The 25438-nt window shown below is 45.7% G+C and overlaps 1 protein-coding gene and 1 pseudogene across 2 annotated transcripts in view; one reads left to right on the top strand and one right to left on the bottom strand.

Annotated features, from left to right (window-relative positions):
- Positions 1–6091: 6091 nt before the first annotated feature.
- ATPSCKMT (ATP synthase c subunit lysine N-methyltransferase) overlaps positions 6092–25438 on the bottom strand; it is a 138707-nt gene continuing 119360 nt past the window's right edge. Inside the window, exon 6 of one of the 2 annotated variants that reach the window (XM_088442350.1) lies at positions 6092–6980. In XM_088442350.1, the coding sequence (XP_088298476.1) occupies positions 6821–6980 (160 nt within the window). In that variant the 3' untranslated portion in view covers positions 6092–6820. The remainder of the gene's footprint in view (positions 6981–25438) is intronic. The other variant, XM_088442349.1, reaches the window with a different exon arrangement.
- Positions 13904–23674, top strand: LOC148511414 (uncharacterized; annotated as a pseudogene).

Here is a 25438-nt window from a genome sequence, read left to right as displayed (position 1 = left end):
GGCCGGCCAACCAAACAAAAAAAAGTCACCGGATCAAGCCCAAAAACTAACGGTGTTTTTCAAACTCCAAAGCAATCAAATTTTACCAAACAAAAACAACACCAAAAACAAAACACACAAAAAAATAAATAAAGGAACCCAAAAACCAACACCACAAAAAAGAACCCAAAAACCAACACCACAAAAAAAGAACACAAAAACAAACACCAAAAAAAAAAAAGGAACCCAAAAACCAACACCACAAAAAAAGGAACACAAAAACCAACACCACAAAAAAACGAACACAAAAACCAACACCGCAAAAAAACGAACACAAAAACCAACACCACAAAAAAACGAACACAAAAACAAAACACCACAAAAAACAAACACATAAACAAAACACCACAAAAAAACAAACACAAAAAAAACTCCACAAAAAACAAACACAAAAAAACTCCACAAAAAAACAAACACACAAAAAAAAACTCCACAAAAAATAAAAAAAACCCACAACCAAAATAAATACCAAAAAAAATAAAACACACAAGCAACTCTCAATCAACTTCAAACAAACACCTCACAAACTACACACACAAGCACCTCTCAATCAACTTCAAACAAACACCTCACAAACTACACACACAAGCACCTCTCAATCAACTTCAAACAAACACCTCACAAATAACACACACAAGCACCTCTCAATCAACTCCAAACTATTTAACTATTCTCAAAAACCTCCTGCACCACCAAACACTCCAACTACAACCCACAAGGGAATATAAGTAAATATAATATAAGTAAGGCTTTGCCTTAAATAAAGAAAGCAAACACCAATTATTGAAACATGCAGGAAAGGTGTGTATTTGTAGTTAGGGAAATAAGGATGCACGGACAACCAATCCAGGGATGCGCTCACATCTAGCCCAACCCACGCAGTGATTAGGGAATGCAGGAAAGGTGTGCATTTGTAGTTAGGGAATTAAGGATGCACGGGTAACCAATCCAGGGATGCGCTCACATCTATCCCAACCCACACAGTGATTAGGGAATGCAGGAAAGGTGTGCATTTGTAGTTAGGGAAATAAGGATGCACGGGTAACCAATCCAGGGATGCGCTCACATCTAGCCCAACCCATGCAGCGATTACAGAATGCAGGAAAGGTGTGCATTTGTAGTTAGGGAAATATGGATGCACGGGTAACCAATCCAGGGATGCGCTCACATCTAGCCCAACCCACGCAGTGATTAGGGAATGCAGGAAAGGTGTGCATTTGTAGTTAGGGAAATAAGGATGCATGGGCAACCAATCCAGGGATGCGATCACATCTATAAAAAAGTCTGCAGAAGCAGTATTCTTCATGCTCTCTCACAGGTTAGCAGTATGGCAAGCGAGGAGCATGGTGAGCAGAGGCCAACTGAGCCAGGTAAGTTCCAATCAAATTTTTTACACAAAACAAGAACTGGTCATATTTCCCATACAATTTTTAAAAAAATTGTACTATTTTATAAAATTTGGTAGGTGCTGGGAATCAAAGTCCAGCAGTAGAGGAGGAGGAGGTGGGCCCAAGCAGGCCAAGAAACCCTCCATTTTCACGGATCGAGCTTGAGACATTGGTGACCATGACAATGGAGAACCTAGTCAATGCACCCAGAAATATGGGGGCTGGAGCCAAAGACAGGATTTGGGAGGACATATCCAGGGCTGTTAATGCTGTGGGGACAACCTACAGAACACAGAAAGTCATAAAAAAAACGGTAAGAAAATGATATTGTGAGTGTACTGAAGGCCAAAGCTTGATCTTATTTAAAAAAACTAACACTTATTTTTTCAAAAATAACATTGACAGCTGGACGGATTTCAAATACCAACTGAAGAGGAAGCTACGGGGTACGGTGGACCATGCTGCGGGGACAGGTGGTGGTCCCATCCCTGAGGAGCTGGCCTTGACAAGGTTGGAGACGTTGGCTCAGGGATGTGTGACGGAAGAGGAGATAGTCGGCGTGTCCACTATGGACACTGACATGGCCGACTTCAACGCTCCACATGTGCAAGAAGGTAATTTAATTTTGTAAGCCAAAAAGTATAAAGCTGAAACGTGTTTTTTTTTTTGTGAAAAACAAATAACATTTTTCATTTTATATTCCAGACTCAGAGGAGGTAGTGCCTGCTCCTGAGGTCAGGTCTGGGTCCAGCACAGATGGGGACTCTGCAGGGGAGGATCCAAGTACTCCATCTGGGGACCCTGTGGAGTCTACTCCAGGGCAAACATCAGACCGAGCAGTGCCTCTCCTCACCGGGTTGGTCTCCCAAACTCAGGATAACACATGTGTTCTTCTGAGGATGGAGACCACTCTGGTGAGGGTGGCGGTGGCCCTGGAGACCATTGCTGGGGCCCTAGATCGTTTGGCCAATACCCAGGAGCAGGCCAACCCACCTGCCATGTTGGAGCGAGACTCCCTTCCTCCCAGGACCACCACCTCTGGCAGCCCAACAGCCACCCCCACAAGTATGGAGAGCCCTATGGCTAGGCCAGAGGAAATCCCACCTACCTCTGGCCAGGCCAGTTGGTGTGTAACACGCCAGTCGGCTGTCCGTAGCTTACCTCTTCCTCCAAGCCGGCCCAAACGACGCAAGTAGCCCTGGATATCTCCTCCCTCACCTGTTGTCCAGTCCCCATATTTCTGGTCACCAATTTTTTTCTTTTCTTTATTTTAATTATATACAAATGTTGCCTAAACAATTATTCTTGACATTGTGATGAAAGGCAAATTTCACAAAAATAAAAAAATTTCATCCCAAAAATGTCTATCATTAACTATATCAATGTATACAATGTTTAAACAGTGTGGTATCTGAAAAGGCTGCTACGCAAAACACAATGCTAGATGTTTTAAAAACTGTTTGAGCAAAAAACTGGTTAAAAAGCACAAAGAAACATTTTGGTTACGAATTCACTAATGCACACGCAAGTGAAATGAGTTACAAGGTAATTAGCAGTGTTAATAGTTACAATGCAGCAATCTTAGCTGCTTGGTTTGTGTGGTTCAAAATCGAAACATCGCAGGGAACATCAGATTAACGATTGTACTGTTGTGGCTTACGGACGCTTCTTGCCTACCTTAGCCTGGACGATCAGCCTGTTCGTAGAGTGACGTTTTCATGCATCCACAATTCTTGGTCGTATGAAGCAGGTAATTTATGCACTCCCCTAAAACGCCTGGAAACGCTGAAGAACGCCTCCGTTTCCAGACCACCACCTCCGTATACACCCACAAACAGTCTTTCCTGTCAATCAACTTTAGCAATCCACTTCCGTGTCGGAAGCCCTACGACCGACAGTATTTGTGATCAGTAGAGCTGGTACGCACATGCGCACTGCTAGCCATGCGCAGGCACAGAAAGAACTTCGTATGCGTACGACCGTGCGGCTGCAACGACCGACTCTGAATGAGGTCCTGTGTTTGTCTGCACAGACTCTGGCAGACTAAACAATTAAGCGGCCCATACACGGTGCGATTTTTTACACGATATCCCCGATTTTGATCATTTGTAACGATCGAAATCATGTAAAAAATTGCGTTTTCAAGACGATCACGAGGCCGATGCGCTTCCCCGGCATCATGAATCGGCATCAAAGATCAGATGAACCTGCAGTGAGATTTTGACCAATCATGTACGATGTGTCACACATCATATGCCGTTTTGCTTGTTGAGAAATCCAATGTACAACGTCTTGGAAAATCCCTGGCCACTCCCCTCCTCCATTTTGTGAGACGTTGGAGAAAAGGCCAGGAGGAATCATGCTGATCGTCTGTGTAAGCTGTTGACTGTGTTTTGAAGTGATTATATACATTGCCTGTACTATACAGTACAACCTCATTGTACACCCTGCCAACCCCTGGCACACCAATGTTTATACCCCTGGCACAGCTATGTTAATATCCCTGGCACAGCTATGTTAATATCCCTGGCACACCAATGTTTATGTCCCTGGCACACCAATGTTTATACCACCTGGCACATCAATGTTTATACCCCTGACCCAGGTATGTTCAAATATAACGACCACTCAATGGTGCATATTAATGCACTATGAAAATGTACAGACACAGTTTTTTTACTTTTTTATTAACAGATTAAAAACCGAATAAATTTACCTGAATACAGTAAAACCTGAATAAATTGTCTAAAATAACCCAACTGGTTAAACATTAAAAATCTGTATTAAAACAGTTTATGTTCTGTTTTTCCCCAGAAATGACAAGAGCATCAATTTGTGACCAGATTTCTAGAGCGCTTTCACGCCCATGAGTGTTTGTGGCATGTCAAAAGTAAGGAATACAGCAACAAGACCAAGAGAGTTGCTGCAATAGACGAGCTTGTAACATTTAGTTTCCCATACCATGATGAGGCCTGTCCAAAATGGGTTAAGGCAAAAATCCAAAACTTGCGAACAGCCTATGTGAAGGAGCATAAGAGCAGGATTCGCGGGCATCTGGAACGGGGGCAGATGACGTGTATACAAGCACCTTCTGGTATTACCACCTACTGACGTTTCTCCATGAACAGGAGCCGCAGCGAGCATCACAAACGCTGATGGTAGACGGTGTCCCCGAGGAGGAGGGTGTGGACAACCCGACAATGATCAACCGTCCTCTTTGGATGTGGTAAGTACACACCATGCCAATTATTTTTAAATTGTTGAGGAGTCCACTATTGTTCACATGTGTTTAGCGGATACTGGGCCTGATTCAGAGCTGAACGCTCTGACCAGAGTGCTCGCTCTGAATCAGGGCCCTCCTACCTGAAAATGGAGCGTCCTCATGGACGCAATGGTGTTGACCATCGGGCTTGCGACGGAGACCCTGCGGTAGGGTCTCGCTGCCGCAAGCCCTGGAGTGATTTTGGCTCTATCAGAGCCAAAATCATTCCCACTGACATCACTAGTGATGTCAGTGGGGCCGGCTTGAGACGGTAGGTGTTCCCATGGGAACGCCTCAGTCTGGCAGGCATGTCCCCGGCACGCCCACCAAAGGGGGCATGCTGTCAATCAACATCGACAGCACGCCCCCTTTGGTGCGAGACCCGGAGCGATGGAGAGCCCGTCGCTCGCCGGGTCTCGCGCATGCGCACGACGGAGCTCCCTCCATCGTGCGCATGCGCAGTGGGGGAACATCGACCCGCTTGCGAGTGTACTGCCGCTCACGAGCGGGTCTGAATGACCCCCACTGTCCTCCTGCCATGGTACTGTCCCCACTCCATTAAAGTAGCCAGGTATTGCTCCCTGACCTGTTTAGCCCACGCACTCCCAGTTGTCTCCATTACTGTGGATGTGGCCACAGAGGGCATTTGCTCAATCTCGTGCAGTTGTTCCTGGTCATCGTCGGCCATCTCTGTGTCTAATGTCCGCTGTTGCTTTGTGTTGGATTTTCGTAAGAAATTGTGTAGGACACAGCAGGCCAGAATCAATTTTTGAAAAAGGAGGGGGATTTAACCCCCTGTTGTACCTCAGCACACTGAATAATACCTGCAACAATATATGAAGACTATATGGTCATAGAAATTCAGAGATATTAGTTGCATGCATTTGCAAATACATGGGAGGCTGCTGGGCCACGTCACGGCTTCTCTGCTACCAGCAGTCCCTAATACTAAGGGGTTCACGTCCGGGGCGCAGTGCACCCTAAAAAAAACATCCAGCCCAGGACCCCCCCAGGGCATCACACGAAAATGGAAAAAGAGTGACAGTGCAGTGTAAAGTATAGCTGTGTGTGAGTAATCATTAAGTGTGGAATGAGAGGTTAAAATATATGTGAAAAAATACATGAATAATAAACAAACATAAAAGGTGATGTGAAAAGCAACTATGTGTATTAAGTGGTGATGCCCTGAGGAGGCCCAGCCAGACCAGTCCCGGGGGCCCTACACCCAAACGTTCACCCCAAATGTAAAATATACCAATTATAAGGCCTCATGATAAAGGCACATATATAATTTTATCAAATGTAAGGCCTCATGATAAAGGCACATACATAAATGCATCCAAATTGAGAGCCAGCTTACCTGGGAGTCACCCCTGGGAACTCCAACTAGCACTACTAGAACCAGCATGCCCTACTAATGCTGGCTCCTTCATGCAACTCATAACAAACAAACAAAAATGGCAGCTGCTCAATCAATCCAGCAGTACTAATCAGGTGCATGAAAGGGAGGGGTCACACTAAGTAGAAAAAGGAGGGGGATTTAACCCCCTATAGTACCTCAGCACACAGAATAATACCTGCAACAATATATGAAGACTATATGGTCATAGAAATTCAGGGCACATACATAAATGCACCCAAATTGAGAGCCAGCTTACCTGGGAGTCACCCCTGGGAACTCCAACTAGCACTACTAGAACCAGCATGCCCTACTAATGCTGGCTCCTTCATGCAACTCATAACAATCAGAATCAGAATCAATTTTATCCACACAAAGGTTTATAGCCGTATGGAATATCCTGAACCGGCTACTGAGAATCCCAAACGCATTTTCAACTATTCAACGTGCCCTGGATAGGTGGTAGTTGAAAATGCGCTTTTCTTTTGTCAGGCCCCTTGTCCATACGGCTTTAGTAACTGCTCATATAGAGCAAATGCCTCTTCTGCCACAAAAACATAGTTTAGGGCGTGCTTGGTAACCGTTATTGATGGCAAATTCAGACGGTTGCTGGTAAGTCCTTCACAAAATAAAGTTTGTTTGAATGACCCACCATCTGAAGCAAGGCCATTTTTGCCCACATCAACAAAAATAAATTCATAGTGTGCATCTACCACTGCCATCAGCACTATACTAAAAAAAACCCCTTATAATTATAATAAAAGGAGCCTCTGTGGGCAGGCGGGGTAATGCAGATATGTTTGCCATCAAAAGCTCCTCCGCAGTTGGGGAAATTCCACCGGCGTTCAAATTCCTCAGCAATGGTCTGCCACTCCTCCACCGTTGTTGGGAACTGGAATAAAAAAGAAACAACAAAATTAGACTTTACAGTATATAAAGATTAATCTTTTCTCTATCTCTCCTCCTACAGCAGAGCCGACCCTAGGCATAGGCATTCTAAGCAAATGTCGCCTAGGGTGACTGGAATGCCCAGGGGCATTCAGCTCTGCAGCTTCTCCCAGCCCCGAAGGTCACTCAGCTGTTCCTGCTTTATAAAACACACCAATATCACGTGAGCTGCTGGCATCCTTTGCAGTCAAAGGATGTTCCACAGGGGCTGCAGGGAAATTTAGTCCCTTCCACCTCTGTGACCAGCGTTACAGTGGTGGATGGGACTACGTTTCCCAGCAGCCCCTGCGGAACATCCTATGACTGATGCAAAGGATGCTGGATGGCTGGTGTATTCAGGGGAAGGAGCCAGCGGCATGGATACCGGCCCTGGGGGATCTGACTCAGTCTTACCTGAACAGTCACAATACATTCACAGCTCCATGCTCCAGGAGTGCATCGGGACTAACAACAACACTGACTCCTCCCCAGAAGGTCACATGGTTGTGACATCATCAAGGTTCTTTGCCCATTTGATGGTAAGTACTAACTACAATAACTCCCCAGCAGTGCTGCTCTTTCCCCGTTTATAAATTGTGTGTATAAGCATGTGCTGAGGCTGTATGTATGTATGTGAGTATGTATGTGAAGTGAGCCTACATATGTGTCTGTTTTTTTACTGGGACTGTATGTTGTGTGCATGTGTGCTTGTGGGCTGAGACTGCATGGTGTGTGCATGTGTGCTGAGACTGCATGATGTGTGCTGAGACTGCATGGTGGTTACATGTGTGTGTGAAAACTCTCAGTCCATAACTCTGTGCCCTCTGCCTGGAGCAAACCCAGCATAACAGATATTTGAAAAGTTAAAATAATGTCCCATATACATTTTTGGGTATTATAACAAACTTGCTGCTGATTGGTTTTATTATAAAGAGGAAAAGCTGTCACCATTCATATATATTATTACATTGATTCTTAGACTGTAATGGGGAGCTGTGTTACTTTGTGGTTATCAGCTCCGTGTTTTTAGTGTGTTGTGCTTACCTCTGCACTGTGCTTGTATAAGTGCGGGCATGGGGTTATCTGTGCCCCTTTCTGTATGGACATGATGGTTATCTGTGCCCCTGTCTGTGTGGGCATGGTGTCACCTGTGTGTGCACTGTCTCTGTGGACATGTGCCCATCTGTACAGGCATGGGTGTACCTATTTCCTTGTCTGTGACGGTATTGGCGTACCTGTGCCCCTGTCCATGAGGGTATAGGCATACCTGTGCCCCTGTCCGTGAGGGTATAGGCGTACCTGTGCCCCTGTCCATGAGGGTATAGGCGTACCTGTGTCCTTGTCTGCGGGCATGTGGTTACTTGTATGTGCACCTGTCTGTGGCTGTTTTGTTACTCTTTTATATTGTATTTTGGGGACATATTGACAGATTTATATTAGGGATTCCAGTAAGAGAACATTGTTTCATCTACACCAGACATGTCAAACTCGTGGGCCGCATGCGGCTGCTATTGCATATTTTTGCGGCCCAATATAGCTATACTAGCGAAAGTGCAATGAATTCCGGCTGCTGTACCGGCTGCCTCTGGACTGGAGGAGGGTACCAAACAGTGATATATAAGGGGGAATAACACAGGTTTTTTTTTTCTTGCGCACACTCGGAGATTGTATACACACCTAAAGATATATCTGTCCAATCTGGTGGGAAGGAAAATCTGGTTCATTTTCCAGTGTTTGGGAGCAAATTTCTATTGTTATTTGCTCCCATACATTACCAGATTTTTCTTCCCACCAGACAGATTGGACAGATATATCTTAAGGTGTGTATGGGCCTTTAGACCTTGAATATTTGGCCCGGTTGGGATTTTGAGTATGACATGCCTGATCTACACCTTTCTGTTCACTACTACCCCCTTCTAACCAAGCCGTTCTCCACTAGCCTCTACCTTAATCCCTTTCGGTACCCCATTTCATACAATTCATTTGTCCGTAATTGTCCCTCCCCGGATCCGCCACTGCTCCTACTGGTCCTGATCCTTCTCTTAGTTGCCAGTAATCCTGCTACAACCTCCAATTCCAGTTTCCCCTTAATTGTGCACTTTTTGGAAAGTTATATTTGTCATTAGAATCTGGCCTCCATTCATACTTTTTTTTTAATCTTTAATTTCCCAAAATTATCTTGCCATATCCCTCCAGTTAATGACCACACCTACTTGGCTGGCCACACTCCTACAGTAGGCCCCTTTTGTTGCATTTTCCTGGTGGGCCCTTCACGCCCAAGTCTGATACTATACAGTATGTATGTGTATGTGTGTATACAGTGTATATATATATATAAAATTCATATAAATATTTACGTGTGTGTATGGTGGGGTGCCGGCATCAGCAAGTGTGTACATATTTGCCGAATCCAGCAGCAATAGACTGACGGTGGGGGCCATTCGGCAGCATAACGGCCGCCTGTCGGGCCTGCATGTAGGTCCTACGGGCAATGTTGCGTGGGAGTGCGCATCGTCAGTGACAGAGTGGGTACACACTAGACAAAGTGCCCAATATGTCGTTCGAGCCGGCCGGATTGGATGTCATATTGTCTAGTATGTACCCGGCATAAGATTGGTGGTGGGATTATCTAATAGGGGGCACCAGCCAAAATTTTGCCTAGGGCACCAAAATGGCTAGGGCCGGCTCTGTCCTACAGTCTGCTACGCCTGATTTGGACAGGAGTTTTAGCCCGCAAATACTCCAGCCAATCGAGAGTGAGCCCGAAGTGAGTCAGCCTGCTGCAAAGTGCAGAAGATACCAGCGCAAAACCCAGCTTCATCCAGATCCCCTGTTGTGACAAGTCGAGCATGCCCTCGCCCAAACCCCTGACATGTTTGACAACCTGGGCACACCCACAACAGTTTAAGGGCTATGGAGGAACAACAGCAGCTCCTGCAGAAAAGCTCATATATGACATTGTTTGGGGGAAATTCAAACATATGTCCAGCACAATGAGGCTGACAGATGAGCCTCTGCTCCTGACTACAGTCCAGCCACCCTATGGGTCTTCATCATCCTATTCATACCCACCACCAAGCTACCAGGCCACACAACTGGGGCCAACCCCATCCCATCCCACTTACCTGAATCCTGAACCCACCAACCCCTCCACATCCTCCTCTGAGGTTCTTAACAGAGCCATGTTGGTGGAGGATGAGGAGCCACCCCAATTTGAAATTTTTTAAAAGTATTGTAAATTTAAAATATCAACAAGTTTTATCTCTCCCGTCTGCATGCTCTGAGGCATGTGGATGTTAGGCCTAGGGACCGGTAGCAGGGAGTATTCTCCCCAGGGTCCGCTAGAATCCTCATGTGAGCGTCTTGGTTACCACTGGCGTGGACATGGACGCTGCCATGTTGGTTCGTGTCATCTGATCATTATCCTCCAATGGCAGCCTGTGGTCGGTCAGCTGAATCATTCGACCAATGACCAGCTACCTAGGGGTATTTTAGTCTGACTCTTGGAACAGGAAGTTGCCTGTGCAACTTCGCTTCTCTAGTTTTCATTTGCTGAGACTGTGTCCTAGGCTCAACACTATTCTCTAGTGTTCTCCATCAAGTTGCAAGCCCAATGATTCTCATTGCTATACATTGTCTAGGTGTACTCAAAGCTGTCATCCATCGTTATACAGCATTTGGTTTACTTAAAGCTGTCATCCATCGCTATACAGCGTCTGTTTTACTCAAAGCTGTTATCCATCACTATACAGCGTCTGGTTCACTCAAATCTGTCATCCATCGCTACACAGCGTCTGATTCACTTCAAGCTGTTACCCATCGCTATTTAGCGTCTGGATACTCGGGGGCTCATTTCCACTATTCAGCAACCGGATCAACCACTAGAACTATTTTACCTTTCAGCATCTGGTGTCCCATTGCAGCTATCTGTGGCAAACATTATCCGGAATCCCAGAGTTGTCCCCAACGCTACTGGCAACTGCCCCATCTTGCTAGTCCTTCTAGTTGTCCCTCCAGTATATTAGTGGTCTTGTCCCTTGTCTTCTTGCTGCTCTCAGATACCTACTCCAGGGGCCATGACCTGTTCACCTGGTGCAGCGAAACCCATATTCCGCTTGGAGGGGGGGGTCACTGGTGAATACCATCGGGTGGATTAGACTCCGCGCCCTGGAGTAGGTCTCGCCAACATCTGTGAGTAGCCTATGAGGAAAACTTATATATTACCTCCTCGTCTGCTGCCTCTGACTCACCCTAGTCCCCCGGCTACTGAGCCTAAAACTGGGAAAAAATCATACCCGGGCCTGACATTCACAATGGCTTGACAGGTGTCTGGGATTAGGTGGCCCAAAGCCTGGGCGAAAATGAGCTTCCCAAACTTCTGGTTTTCGAAAGACCTTCCTGTAGCCAGGTACATCACGGTAGCCACCAACCTTTCCTCCACCGGAATGGCCCTCCTCATGTTGGTGTCCTGCCTCTGTATATAGGGGGTCACCAGATGCAGCAACTCCAGGAATGTGGCATCATCCATACGCAGGTAGTTGCGGTAATCATCCAGCTTGTTCTCCCTAATCTTCTTCAGCAGGGGCATATGGGAGCGAGTCTCCCTCCTCCTGAACCACTCCTTGATCCAGCAAGACCTCATCCTCCTCGTTCCTGGAATCCATCTCAAAACCACTTTGCAGAGCCAGGCAATACAAAGTAGAGCACACTAGCAAAGTACAACATTCAGCAGGGTATAAAACCAAGCCTCATTAGTCACAGAGCAGAGTGTGCCCAGATCTAAAGTGGATGCTGCCTTTTATACCCCCTAGATAAGCCCTCCCCTACTGAGATTCCAGCAGATGCATCGTGAGGTTGTTTGCTGCATATGGTCTATCGTAAACGATTTGCAATTGCTTTACGACACATCTAATCGTATGCTCATTTGTACAATCGTTCCATTTGTTGCCACAAATCATAAATAATTTCAAGGGAAGAATCTCAAGTACAATCGTACACGAAATTAGAACATTTGGAAATCGCACCGTGTATTGGCCCCTTTAGTTTATTTTGTGCGCTTAACAAATTCCATTCATCATATCATGATATGCTTCCATCTCTCACAGGATAGCATCATATTTATGAATTAATAACATAAGAGCTCTTAGACAAAATATAAAGACTTACAGCAGTACAGCCTAATGTTCATATATCTAGTAATACCGCATCTAATATACAGTATGTTAAATAAGACCATTCTCCGTAGTATAGGTGTGATATATTGTTACAGACTGTCTTTCATAAGACAGTTGTATATTTGTGCACCAACCCCACGTGAGTACTGGATTTTTTCTTAATGAACAGCTCTATATTCCTCCTGGTATGATGCAGCTCTATTAGCCACCAACCACACCACTAATCTCTGTATTGCAAATTTATTTGTGTGCTTATGCCGACTGTCCTCTCTCACAGGACAGATTAGGGTTCATCCACCATAGGTAAATCACATGGGAGCAATGGGGAATCAGTGCTGTTATATTGATCTCATAGTGTGGTAGTTTGGATACGCTGAGCAGACACACATTAACTGTGTTTGCTTCAGACCTCCGTGTATATGCATGTTAGTTTTCTATACGAGGTCTCTGTCACATTGCAAACACATAATATATTTCAGCATAAATGATGGATATAAATCATGAAACACAGCGGGACCAGACGCCGACGCGCGTTTCGCTGGTATTAGCTTTTTCAAGACCTGCTGCACTGCCATAACAAAGGCCTGCAGTCCTGTCTATTATTAAGGCAATGATACTTATGTTGGGAAAGATTGCACTCACAACATAAATGTATTTAAAATATTATATATCTACTTAACATTTTTTAATAACAAAACCTTTTATAATATAAAATAAAGATGCTTTAGAGCTGTCACATTTCGGGAGTGAAGGCGTGGAATACAATCCACCAGTAAAACACCTGCATGTGGACAAATTACCTCTATAAAAGATTGTGAAATGCATCTCCCTCTAAATGCTGGCTGTTATAATCTTATTTGCAGGAACACCAGGAGCCAGAAGACTGAATCCAAGGAGACTAAATCCAAGGTTTGAAGAAGTTCTGGTAATGATTGCCAGCATCAGTGAATTTAAATGGCTACCAAAAACCAAGAAGTTAAGAAATTAACTTAAAGCTTTATTAAACTACACAGGATGTGCAGGGTAAGCAGGTATAATCAATAAACAGAGGCAGGATTATTGCACGCACAAGGGATATGCAGGGTAATACACAAATAGTATTTGGAATATATCAGATGAAACTGCTACAAGGAACATACAAGATTGTATGCAAATAGTCCTGAGCACTGAGCAGTTGGCTTAGTTCATAAAGTCTATTAATGATAAAAAACTTCTGTAGGCACCGGAAATGGCAGAGCTGAGCAAGATGAAGATTATCCACACATAGGGGAGAACTGAAAACAGTCTTTAAGCTCAGAAGATGAATCTTCTGCTGTAATGCAGTATAAACAGGTGAATCCTACAGGAATACTTGCAAGAAACACTGATACTCAGATGGACACAGGTATAATGACAGAGTCTGACTTGCTAAGAATACTAAGGGCTAATTGTAATATGGTGAGAGTTTAGAAAATGTGACAGTTTTGCAGTAAAACTCTCACACTACTACATTGATTGAGTTGTATTTTCAAATCAGGAAACACCTGGATGAGAGTTTAAATCTTGACAGTTTTTTGAGTCTGAAAAACAGGCAAGTTTGCATGTTCTGTGACTTTATTACATTGGCTGAGCTTAAAAATGTGAGAGTTTTCTCTCACATTTTCTAAACTCTCACCCTATTACATTTGGCCCTTAAAGTCCAAACATTAAGAGTCCAATACCCAGGGAGTATCAAATGGGTCCAGACACCTGGAAAGTCACTAGACACAGGAACACTCTGGTGGAAGTCATAGAGAGTGCAGGAAGCAAGGAGCCAGGATCCTCCAAAGGGAAACTGCCACAGAGTAATACTCACAGGTTAGACTTGATGATCTAACCCTGATCACTGAAAGGAGCAGGAATAAATAGCAAGTCCCAGTGCGGCCCACAGCCGCTAATTTAGACAATTAGTCCATGTAATTACAAGTATAGTGTCTGAGACGTACTGAATCCTAACCACCAAGGTGAGCGACACCACAGGCAGTGCAGAGGAACTGCATGGATCGTGACAATACCTACATAAACCTTTTCCAGCATCCTGCATCACTATCTGCAAGCAGCATAAATTCATCAGCTGGTGAGCTGTATAGGACCTTTTTACTCTCAAGCTTCAATACATGACCAGTGTACATGTAACAGTGAATAAGACTTTACCTGTTATTTATCAATAAACCAGCAGTACTGGTTAATTAATTGGGCTTTTCATAGTTTGAGTGATCCGCTGGTGTGTGCCTATATAACCCTGCATTATCAACACCTGCACACAGATCATTTCCAACAGAAAGAAACCAACCATACAGAACAGTAATCCTATCATTAATGTCTCTCATCTTACTGGAGTCCACATCAGTACTTGAGTAGTCTCATAATATATGAAATAATAAAAAAGGATCAAACAGTGGGCGCTGAGGCAACTTTGATTGAAGCACAATTAGCAGCTATGAAAATTCAGGACCATAGAGAGCGGTGACAGGCCTGGGTACTGTAGGGGGCATGGCCTAATAGTGTGGGCATGGCAGATCAGGCAGAAAACTAGGTGCCATGGCACGTACTGAACCAGGCGGGCAATGTGGTACCAGGAAACATGCAGAATCAGGTAAGAAGAAAACCACAGTCAGACCCAAAAAGTCACTAGAAGCAACCACCATGATGCCAGGTTTTGCATGAGCCTGCGCCTTTACATTTTGCACAGAGTGGTGCACATGTCCCTATGAAAATACCTTCTACCACCAGGAGCCAGAGGAAAGGAGATGCTGGCAGCCCCACAGCAGCTGGGGAGAGGAACCACCAGCAGCAAGGGGACAATTACTGAGGCGAGTGCCGGATGGCTGGAAACTGGCACCCGCCCAGCACTGAGCTGAAGCCGCCCAGGGATGGAAGAGTGGTCTGTCATGCAGATGAGGGTGTGTGTGTGGGGGGAGGGTTACTGTGTTACAGGCTGCTTTGCAGATGGGGAGTGATAGCCTACGAAGGAGGATTTAGTGAACCATCTAATAGATTTTTTTTGCCCTTACATTACGTAAAAAGGTTTATACTCTTATTGCTCCTCTTGGTGATGAATACTTTACATTTTATGTCCTTTTGTTTTAATTACTCTCTCTACCAGATGTGTGCAGGATGCTCCTAGTTACCAGTGAGCTCTGCGGAAGTACACATCATCAGATCCGGACACCGGCGCACTACACATGACCAGACAGAGAGGAAGTCACTAGTGGTGTTTACTACTTATGGTAAGACTTTGTCAGTTTGATTCACATTACCTTGATAAAAGGACTTGGACTTAAGACCCTGGAGTGCTGCCATTTTTCTACATTCTTCTGTATGTGTTTGAGGAGGGCAGCCTTTACAAATACCAAGTGAGTGCTGGAACTATATTGAAAACACACACGACATGCATACAAAGAACAGCCCCCTCCCTAAGATACCTGCATTTGCCCCAGAAGTTGGACAGTGGTTAGTTGGATGGTTTTCTCTAATGGCGCGTATCCACTACACAAGAAAAATGAGCAATTGAACGATTGCGACATCTTTATCGTTCAATCGCTCATTAATCGTGCAGTAATTATGCTGGCAACAACCAGCGATGTGCGCTCCCGCTGGCCGTTGTCAGCATTTGTCATCGCCTGAACATGCAGGCTAACCTGACGAGATCGTCAGGTTGTGCATGTTTGGGGATGAAGGAGGGTGCCTGCACTGAACGACATATCGTTCAGTGTGGGCACATTAACCACTGCACAGGATGATGAACGATTGAACGATTACAATGTTGTAATTGTACAGTCGTTTCACTCTTGCGTAGTGGATACGCACCTTAAGTCCTCTAACCTTGAAACCTGGAAATGATTTGCCTGTCATTATCAAGATTATGCTAATGTGTTAGATAAGAAACAAGCTGAAACTTTCCCACCCCACTAATACCCCTTTCAGACATACCAAGAATCCCGTGAATTTGGCCTGCCTCAGCCAAATTCCCGGGTTGCCGCGTATGTCTGAATGGTACGTACCCGGGAACACGTTGCCGGGTAGCCACCCTTCAAATTGACCAGGGAATTTCCTGGGACTTAAGTCCCGGGAAATTACCCTGCTTATATCTGAATGGTGCTACCCGGGAATTTATTCAAGGGCTTCACCGAACAGCTTGTGATTGGCCGGACGCAGCTGCCTGTTGATGGCATCATCAGCGGCAGCTGCAGCTGGAGAGGGGAGGACAGAGGCCACACATTGCGCTACAAGGGGGATTTCTGTGCAGTGCAGTGCTACAAGGCTGATTTAGGTGCCGGAACAGCTGCCATACATGCTGCAGAGAGGACCGCACTACAAGGTGGATTTGGTGCTGACAGGGGAGAGAATGCAGTATCAGGTGTTTGGAGAGCTGAGGAGTGGAGTGCCAGGTGTTCGGAGAGGAGAGGGGTGCCAGGTGTGAACAGGTGGTTGCAATCATGTCAAATTGGAAGGATGAGGAGGTCCGTGAGCTCTTACATGTGAGGGGAAAGGAGGAAATAAAAGCTCAAATCACAGACACTGTTAAGGATGCCATGATCTATGGCAACATTGCAAAAATCCTGGCCAGCCGGGGTATTGTGAAGACACAGCAGCAAGTCCTTAATAAGCTAAAGAGCCTAAAGAAGCAATATACAAAGGTTCATGACCACAATCGTAATCGCAGTGGTGTGGGAAGAATAGAGTGGCTCTTATAAGATTTATGCAGTTCCGCTTTTGGACACACAGCACTATGCAACCCCATTGCCCTATCTTCATCAAGTGGTGCTGGCACACTGTCTGCAACAACGACAGACACGCCTTCAACAACTCCTGAGAGCAGCCAGCAGAGCCCGGCATTATCGAAGGTCCTATTTAATGATGACCCAGATGAGGACTCATCTAACACCATGATCATTGAACCAAGCACTGGCACAGATGTGACCGCTCCATCGCAAAGCCAAGAATCAGAGTCTGAGCCACAGACCCAGGGAGAAAAGCCCACCCTATGCAGTAACAGTAAGTTTAAATTCAATTAACTATATGTTCTGTTGCATTAATCTATGTAATGTTCTATTTCAATTTCTAGTATATTTTCTCTGGTAAAAAGAAATTCATATTTTGGCTATTAGGTTAATTAAACCATTACTTTAATGCTTCTATATTAAAGAGGTACAGGGTGTTTGAATGAAACCATATTGTTTCTGCGCTCAGCTTGTAGTGGAGGATGGTCACTGCGTGCAAGGAGACGTGCTGCTTTTTGAATTTGGGCCATTTATTATTTTGTGTTTCCTGTGTTTCAAATATTTTTTACATCTGTTGCTTAATGGTTTCTCTCTTTTACTCTCAGTTTTCACAGTGCCAACACGTTAAAAGAAGAAGAGCAAAGTAGAGGTTGCTACCAAAGCCATGACAAATATTCTATGTGAACAACTACGCGACCTAGATTCGGAATGGCAGACTAAAGAGAATGCCAGACTGCAGCGGTTCATGGCCACTGAGAGAGAAATGCAGAGTAATTTACTAACGGAAATTATAGCTATGCAGGAAAGGCTTAGATGCGATAACCGCGATTTTTGGGCAAAGTCCCCCACAGCATTTGGGCAAACAACATCCCAATATGTGCAACAAGCAAAGTCCCCCACAGCATTTGGGGTAACTACATCCCAGTATGCGCAACAAGCAAAGTCCTCCACAGCATTTGGGGCAACTACATCCGAGTATGCGCAACAAGCAAAATCCCCCACAGCATTTGGGGCAACTACATCCCAATATGCGCAACAAGCAAAGTCCCCCATAGCATTTGGGGTAACTACATCCGAGTATGCGCAACAAGCAAAGTCCCCCACAGCATTTGGGGCAGCTACATCCGAGTATGCGCAACAAGCAAAGTCCCCCACAGCATTTGGGGTAACTACATCCCAGTATGCGCAACAAGCAAAGTCCCCCACAGCATTTGGGGTAACTACATCCCAGTATGCGCAACAAGCAAAATGTCGAGCCTCGTCGGGGCCTATATCTAAGCATCCGCAAACACATCAGTCACCCTCAACATTTACAGATAGTACATTAGATAATGTAATTGAAGGGCAATAATTTAAAGATACTTTGTATACTAATACTCTGTCACAGGAACTTACTCTTGACAAGAATACAGAGTTTAAGGTGCCTACAACACACTAGACGATATTTTACAGGATTCGCCCTATTCTGATGCATCAGAACGACAGATCGTGTAAAATATGTGCAAATCGCGAGTGTCCACTCATGATCACAATGCAGATGCGCGTCCCCGCGGGTCGTACATTGCATCTTCAGATCTTGCCTACAGCAGGCAAGATCTGCCAATCTCGTACACGATCCTGCGACATATCCTACAGTGTTTATGCCTGTACAATTTGTCTTTTGGATCCGCATACGATGCTTGCAGGCATGGATCAGGGAGATCTGTGCTGCAAGCATGAAGACACAGATGCATGGACGGATCTCCGTCCGTCCGTCTAATAAAAATTAATAACCTGTGAAAAAGAAAAACAGTGTGTCCACTCCCCCCAAAAGAGCAACAAGCCCCTGGCTTAGTGATCCAGTGCTGGTTGTGAAAAATACGGGGGACAAACGATGTAGAGGTTCCCCGTATTTAAGCACAACCAGCACCGGGCGAGTCAGAACTAGCCCTGGTTGCCAAAATATGGGGGACAAATGATGTAGGGGTTCCCCGTATTTTGCGCAACTAGCACTGGGCTCTGATCTGGTCCTGGAAATACAGGGGGAAAAAATGAGTAGGGTCCCCCTGTATTATCCAGAACCAGCACCAGACTTTTTCTAGCGGGGGGGGTGGGGGGATGGGCTAATGCCACAGCCAGGGGAGCCCTTTCACTGGGCCCCCCCAGCCAAAGCATTAATCCTGACCGCTTGTCAGCCCAGGCCGGGGATCCCCCTAATAAGGGTGTACCCTCTCCAGGGCACCCCACACAGGCTGATAGCCCAGGGCTATCCCCGGCACCTCTGGGGTGGTGGGTGCTGGGTTGATAGTGTAGTGCATTTGATAAAAGTAAAAATATTGTCTTTTGCTGTGGAACTACAGATCCTAGCAAGCCTCCCCTGCATGCTGGTACTTGGAGAACCACAAGTACCAGCATGCGGAGCATTACGGGCCCGCTGGTAACTGTAGTTCCACAGCAAAAGCAATATTAAAATTTATATAAATATATATATATATATACATATATATTTTTTTTCTTTATTATTCTTTTCTTAGCATTTTAATTACACCTTTCACTTATGTATCACTTATTAACACATAGTGTTTGCTTTATTCTTATTAACACATATTAAAACTTTAGTCTTTCACTGGTATGCTTCCCTGGGGTGTCTGGCCTTCGCCGGCTTTTTTGGGGTTCTGCTCCCCAGACCCAGTGATAGGTTAGTTGGTGTACTAACGATCTGGATTGTCAGTGGCGCCGGTCTTCTGACATAGGTCCGGTGGGCATTCATACCGATCCCTGTATAAATACACAGTATCCATTTGTGACTATTACCCTTCTAGGAATCTTTGAAATACAGAATTATTCACCAGGGACCCTCGCATAAAGGTATAGACTGCGTCCGATACACAGGCCGCGGCCCTCAGAATAGGTTCCCCTATACAGGTGCAGGTGAACTCTGGATGGAGCGGAGAATATCAGTGTAGTCAACAGGCCGGGTCAGAACCAAATGGACAATCTGGTATCAGGGAGCAGATGTATGCAGGTCACAGTGGATAGCCAAGAACCAGATTACCAAATGCAGTACCAGGGATCTGACAAAAACGGGTCACAAACAAATCCAAGGTCAGGATCAGATAGCCAATATATGCAGGAAAGCTGGAGTAAGGTAATGGTGCCTATTTCCTGCACCTGTCTGTTGCCAGAGACTCCCTCTTATAGGGAGGAGTTCAAATCACACGCCAAACGTGACTTCATGTTTGGTGCATCTGTCCCTTTAAATCTCCCTGCAGGTCGGCGCACGCACTCCTAGCTGCAGCCGCGGCCACCTGCACTTTGCAGCTGTACAGCGAGGCGGCCCGGGAACAGACACAGCAGCGGGCGCTGGGGATTCCCCGCCCGCTGGGATTCCAGTGCTGGTGGAACTAGTAAGAAACAGCCGGAGTCTGGCGCACTGTGACATTACACCCCCCTCTAGGGGTGGGCACTGAACACCCCACAAATGGTTTGTTAGGACACCTTTGGTGGAACTTCTGAAGGAGCTGAGGCACATGAATATCTGAGTCCTTGACCCAGCAGCACTCCTCAGGGCCATACCCCTTCCAATCCACCAAGAACTGAAACGCTCCTCTAGAAACCCTGGCATCCAAAATCTGTTTCACTTCATATTCCTCCTGATGGTCTACCGGAATCACAGGAGGAGGGCTGCAAGGTGTTGAGAAACGATAGGGGTTTTAGAAGAGAAATATGAAACACATATGGGTATTCTGAGAGTGCCTGGAAGTTTCAAATTAAATGCCACTGGATTGATCACTTGTATAATCTGAAAGGGACCAATAAGTCTGGGAGCGAAATTCATGGTAGGAACTTTTAATCGCAAGTACTTGGTTGACAGCCAGACTTGATCACCAGGGCTCAGTACTAGACCCCTCCTCCTCTTCCTGTCCGCAAACAGTTTACACCTTGAAAAGGCTTTACATAAATTCCTCTATACCTTCTTCCAGATCTTAAAAAACCGGTTCACTGTCCCACGAACGGCTGGAAGTGACACTGATCGAAGACCTGGTAACTCCGGTAACATAGGATGCAAACCGTACTGAGTAAAAAATGGAGAGTGCCAGGTTATTGTGGGCAAATTCAATCCTCGGTGACAGATTGGCTGAAACATACATCCAAACGAACTTCTCCAAATCCTGGTTTATTTGCTTTGTTTGGCCATTACTCTGGGGATGGTAAGCCGACGAGAAGCTCAGATTGATGCCAAAGCACCAATCTTGAGGTAAACTGCACCCTCGATCCGAAACAATGTCTTTAGGAAACCCATGCAACTTTAAAGATTTCTCATATGAATATTTCTGCCAACTTCGATGGTGAAGGTAGACCCTTTAATGGAACCAAGTGGGTGGCCTATCCACCACCACCAGGATAATGTTGAACCCTTGGCATGAAGGTAAATCTATCACGAAGTCCATGGACAATCAGGCACTGGTAGTGGCAACAGGGGACCTGATGGAGAGTGCAGCGGAACCTTGTGCCGAGCACAAATTAGACAAGCTGCCACAAAGTCATTAACACCTTGACGAACCGTCGGCCACCAGAGGATTAGCTTCAAGATTCTTTTGACTCCTGCTTGCCCACTGAAACATGATGAATGCGCCCACCAAAGTAATTTGGCCCAGAGTTTAGGAGCTATGTTTTTCCAGGCGGAATCTTGGCCCTGGTGGTGGCAGCTATGAAGCAAACAGGATTTAGAATGGACTTGTCCTCCTTTACTTCCTCTACTTCAGTAGAACTATATGCTCAGGATAGGGCATCAGTCTTGATGTTTTTCTTACCCGGACGGTAGGTAATCACTAGATTAAACCGGTCAAAAAATAACGACCATCTAGATTGGCGATAATTTAGATAGTGGGCTGTCTTAAGGGGAATCAGTACAAATGACCGACGGATGTCAGCCCGGCAGTTCAAATCCCGATGCCGGCAGCCTGATAGGTGAAAATCTCAACAGCGCAGGTAAGTATACTATCTCTACCCCTCTCCCCCTTAACCCTCCCATAGGGGTGCCTAACCCTAACCTCCCCCCTAGTTCCTAACCATAACCTCCCCCCATTAGTGCCTAAACCTACCCCCCTGCCCGCACCCTAACCCTCCCGGGGGAGTGCCTAACCCTAACCTCCCCCTAGTGCCTAAACCTAACCCCCCCTTCCCCTAACCTTCCCCAGGGTGGATGTGCCTAACCCTGTCTTCCCAGGGGTCCCTAAATCTAACCCCCCCCATCCCCGGCTAAGTGTATACTCACCCCCGGCCAAGGACAATCAGTCAAGAGTCCTCTCGGTGTTCCGGCGTCGGGATTAACATGTGTTGGTATTTCGACGCCTATGTTAAATCCCTTGCCGGGGCCACCGGTCTCATGACTACATCCCGTCTTGAGGTACATCAAATTCTTATGATCAGTATAGACAGTCACCGGAAATTTTGCTCCCTCTAACAAGTATAGCCACTCCTGAAGGGCCAACATGATGGCTAAAAGTTCTTTATCCCCGACAGCATAATTCCTCTCTGGCGCAGAGAACTTCCGGGAGAAGAACCCACAGGAGTACCACTTCTTTTCATTATCCCTCTGCGACAGCACTTCCCAACACCAACGGTGGAGGCGTCCATTTACAAGAAAAAGGTTGGTCAATATTTGGTTGTCTTAGAATGGGTGCTGAAAGGAAACATTGCTTTAAATGGATGAAAGCTTCTTTTGCACAGGAGACCACACACAAGTTTATTGACCCTTTTTTGGTAATAGCAGTGATGGGAGCTGCGATGGACGAGTAGTCCCTGATGAACCTGGCAGTAAAAGTTGTAAAACCCGAGGAATCGTAATGCTTCAACCCGACTGGACGGGGCCAGTTAACAACTGCAAGGCAAGAACCCGAAATGATGTACTCCAGAAATGTTAGTTCCTTTTGCTCAAAGGAGCATTTCTCAAGCTTGCAGAAAAGCTGATTAGCCCGCAGTTTGACAGCACCTCACATACATGTCGGCAATGACTCGCTATGTCCTCAGAGAATATCAGGATGCCATCCAGGTATACCACTATGTACTTATATAACAGGTCCCGGAAGATATGATTCATGCACTTTTGGAAACAGCTGGGGCATTACTTAATCCAAAAGGCAAGTACTAGCAGTGGCCATCACGAGTATTAAAGGCCATCTTCCATTCATCCCCAGATCGGATTCTGATTAAATTGTAGGCCACACGAAGATTCAGCTTGGTGAAAATCTTTGCCCTTTTATCCAATCAAAGAGCTCATAAATCAGAGGTAGGGGAAACTGGTCTTTAATGGTAATTGCATTCAGACCCCGGTAATCAATGCATGGTCTCAAACCCCCATCCTTCTTCTTTACGAAGAATAGGTCGGCTCCGGCGTGTGATTTAGATTCCCTCATAAACATGCTTTTCAGATTCTACTTAATGTATTCGGATACCGCCTGGGAAGCGAGAGAGGAAAGATTCTTCCATGGGGCAGCACTTTCCCAGGCAATAAGTCTATAGCGCAATCCCACTCCCTATGAGCAGGAAGCGTCTCAGTGGCCTTTTTACTGAATACGTCTCTGAAGGACTGATATGAAGCTGATCTTCTGGAGATATGACTAAACTCCAAATAACTCGGTGTGGAGGTTTGACAGAGGACAAACAGGACCTATGGCATTGAGAACCCCATGACAGGATTTGAGGTTCATTCCAATCTAGACCAGGAGCCTGCTTGTGGAGCCAAGGAAGATCCAGGATGACTGGACTTTTGGCTGGAGTATATAGAACACAATTAATTCCTGATGGAGAGCGCCCACTTGCATGGTAATCTCTGTCGTCCGAGAGTGGATGGTGGCTGTAGGAAGTTTATTCCCATCCACTCCAATGATACAAAGAGGTGTTTGTAGCGTCACACTCAAAATACCCAATTCTTAGACCTTCTTAGCAGAAATGAAGTTGCCATCGGCACCCAAGTCTAAAAAGGCCTTAATGACCTCAGAGGAATTTCCCAGGACTGGGGTAACATCAATGAAAAACTGAGAAGCAACATTGTCTTTTGGTGTGTGTTGAAAGGCACCTAATCTGACCACCCCTCGATCAATTAGGCCGCCTTGTTTCCCTGACATTTTGAACAGCCAGAGAGAAGATTACCTGGTTTACCACAGTAGAGACAGAGTTTATTCTTGAATGTCCTTTCCCTCTCTGCAGCAGGGACGCGAGACTTCCCAATCTGCATGGGTTCTTCTGGAGGTTCTACTGTTGCCATGAAACGTGGAGCTAGCTTGAAGGTGAAGCGACGAGACTGTTCTTTTTCCCGGGCTCTATCTCTGTGGCGAAGATCTACCCGGATACACAAGGAGATCAAGTCATCCAAGGAAGTTGGCAATTCCCTGGATGCGAGTACATCTTTGATTTGATCCGACAGTCCCTGCATAAATGCAGCAACCATTGCTTCATTGTTCCACCCTAACTCTGAAGCAAGGGTTCCAAACTGCACAGCATACAGTCCCGCAGATTGGTTGTCTTGTTTCAACTGCAGCATAGCCGACCCTGCGGAAGATACTCGCCCGGGCTCATCGAAGACCCTCCGGAAAGCTGTCAGGAACTCTGCGCTTTTGTGATCATTCCTTTCCCATAAAGGAGACGCCCAAGCCAAAGCCTGACCGGACAATAGCGAAATCATATAGGCCACTTTCATCCTTTTGGAAGGGAAATTTGCTGCCGGGACCTGAAACTGAATTGAGTATTGGTTTAGGAATCCTTGACAGCCTTTAGGGTCCCCATCATATTTTGAAGGATTCGGAATCCTTAATCACGCGGAAGCACCTGCAGCATGTACCGTAACCGTAGAAGGTGGAGCTAGTTGTACTGGAGGTGACTGAGTAATACCGACTCGTTGAATCAGCGTTTGCAAACACTGCAAAATCTGAGCCTGGTCTTGTTCTTGCTTCTTAACTCTTGTGAGAAAGTTCTCAAGCAAGTCACGTGGCGAAAAATTAGAAGCCGCATCCATATTTACTTTTTTGGCCATAGTATTCTTTCGCAACTCTTGGGTAGATCATGGATGCAACCTGTATTTGGGTTTGGCTAGACCTATTTGAGGCGCGGAGTCTAATGTGCCGGCGGTATTCACCAGGGACCCTTGCATAAAGGTATGAACTTGGCTGCATCCGACACACAGAATAGGTTCCCTTATACAGGTGCTGGTGAACTCTGGATGGAGTGGAGAAGAATATCAGCGTAATCAACTGGCCGGGTTAGAACCAAATGGAAAAAACGGTACCAGGAAGCAGACGTATGCAGGTCACAGAGGATAGCCAAGGTCAGAACCAGATTACCAAACGCAGTACCAGGGATCAGACGAAAACGGGTCACAAACAAATCCAAGATCAGGATCAGATAGCCAATATATGCAGGAACGCTGGAGTAAGGTAATGGAGCCTATACTCTGGCACCTGTCTGTTGCCAGAGACCCCTCTTATAGGGAGAAGTTCAAATCTCGCGCCAAATGTGACTTCACGTCT

The sequence above is a fragment of the Taudactylus pleione genome, unplaced genomic scaffold (assembly GCF_031769625.1).
Source record: "Taudactylus pleione unplaced genomic scaffold, aTauple2 ptg000309l, whole genome shotgun sequence".
Classification (NCBI taxonomy): domain Eukaryota; kingdom Metazoa; phylum Chordata; class Amphibia; order Anura; family Myobatrachidae; genus Taudactylus; species Taudactylus pleione.
Note: the sequence above shows the minus strand (reverse complement) of the source record. Positions and strands in the feature narration are given on the sequence as shown.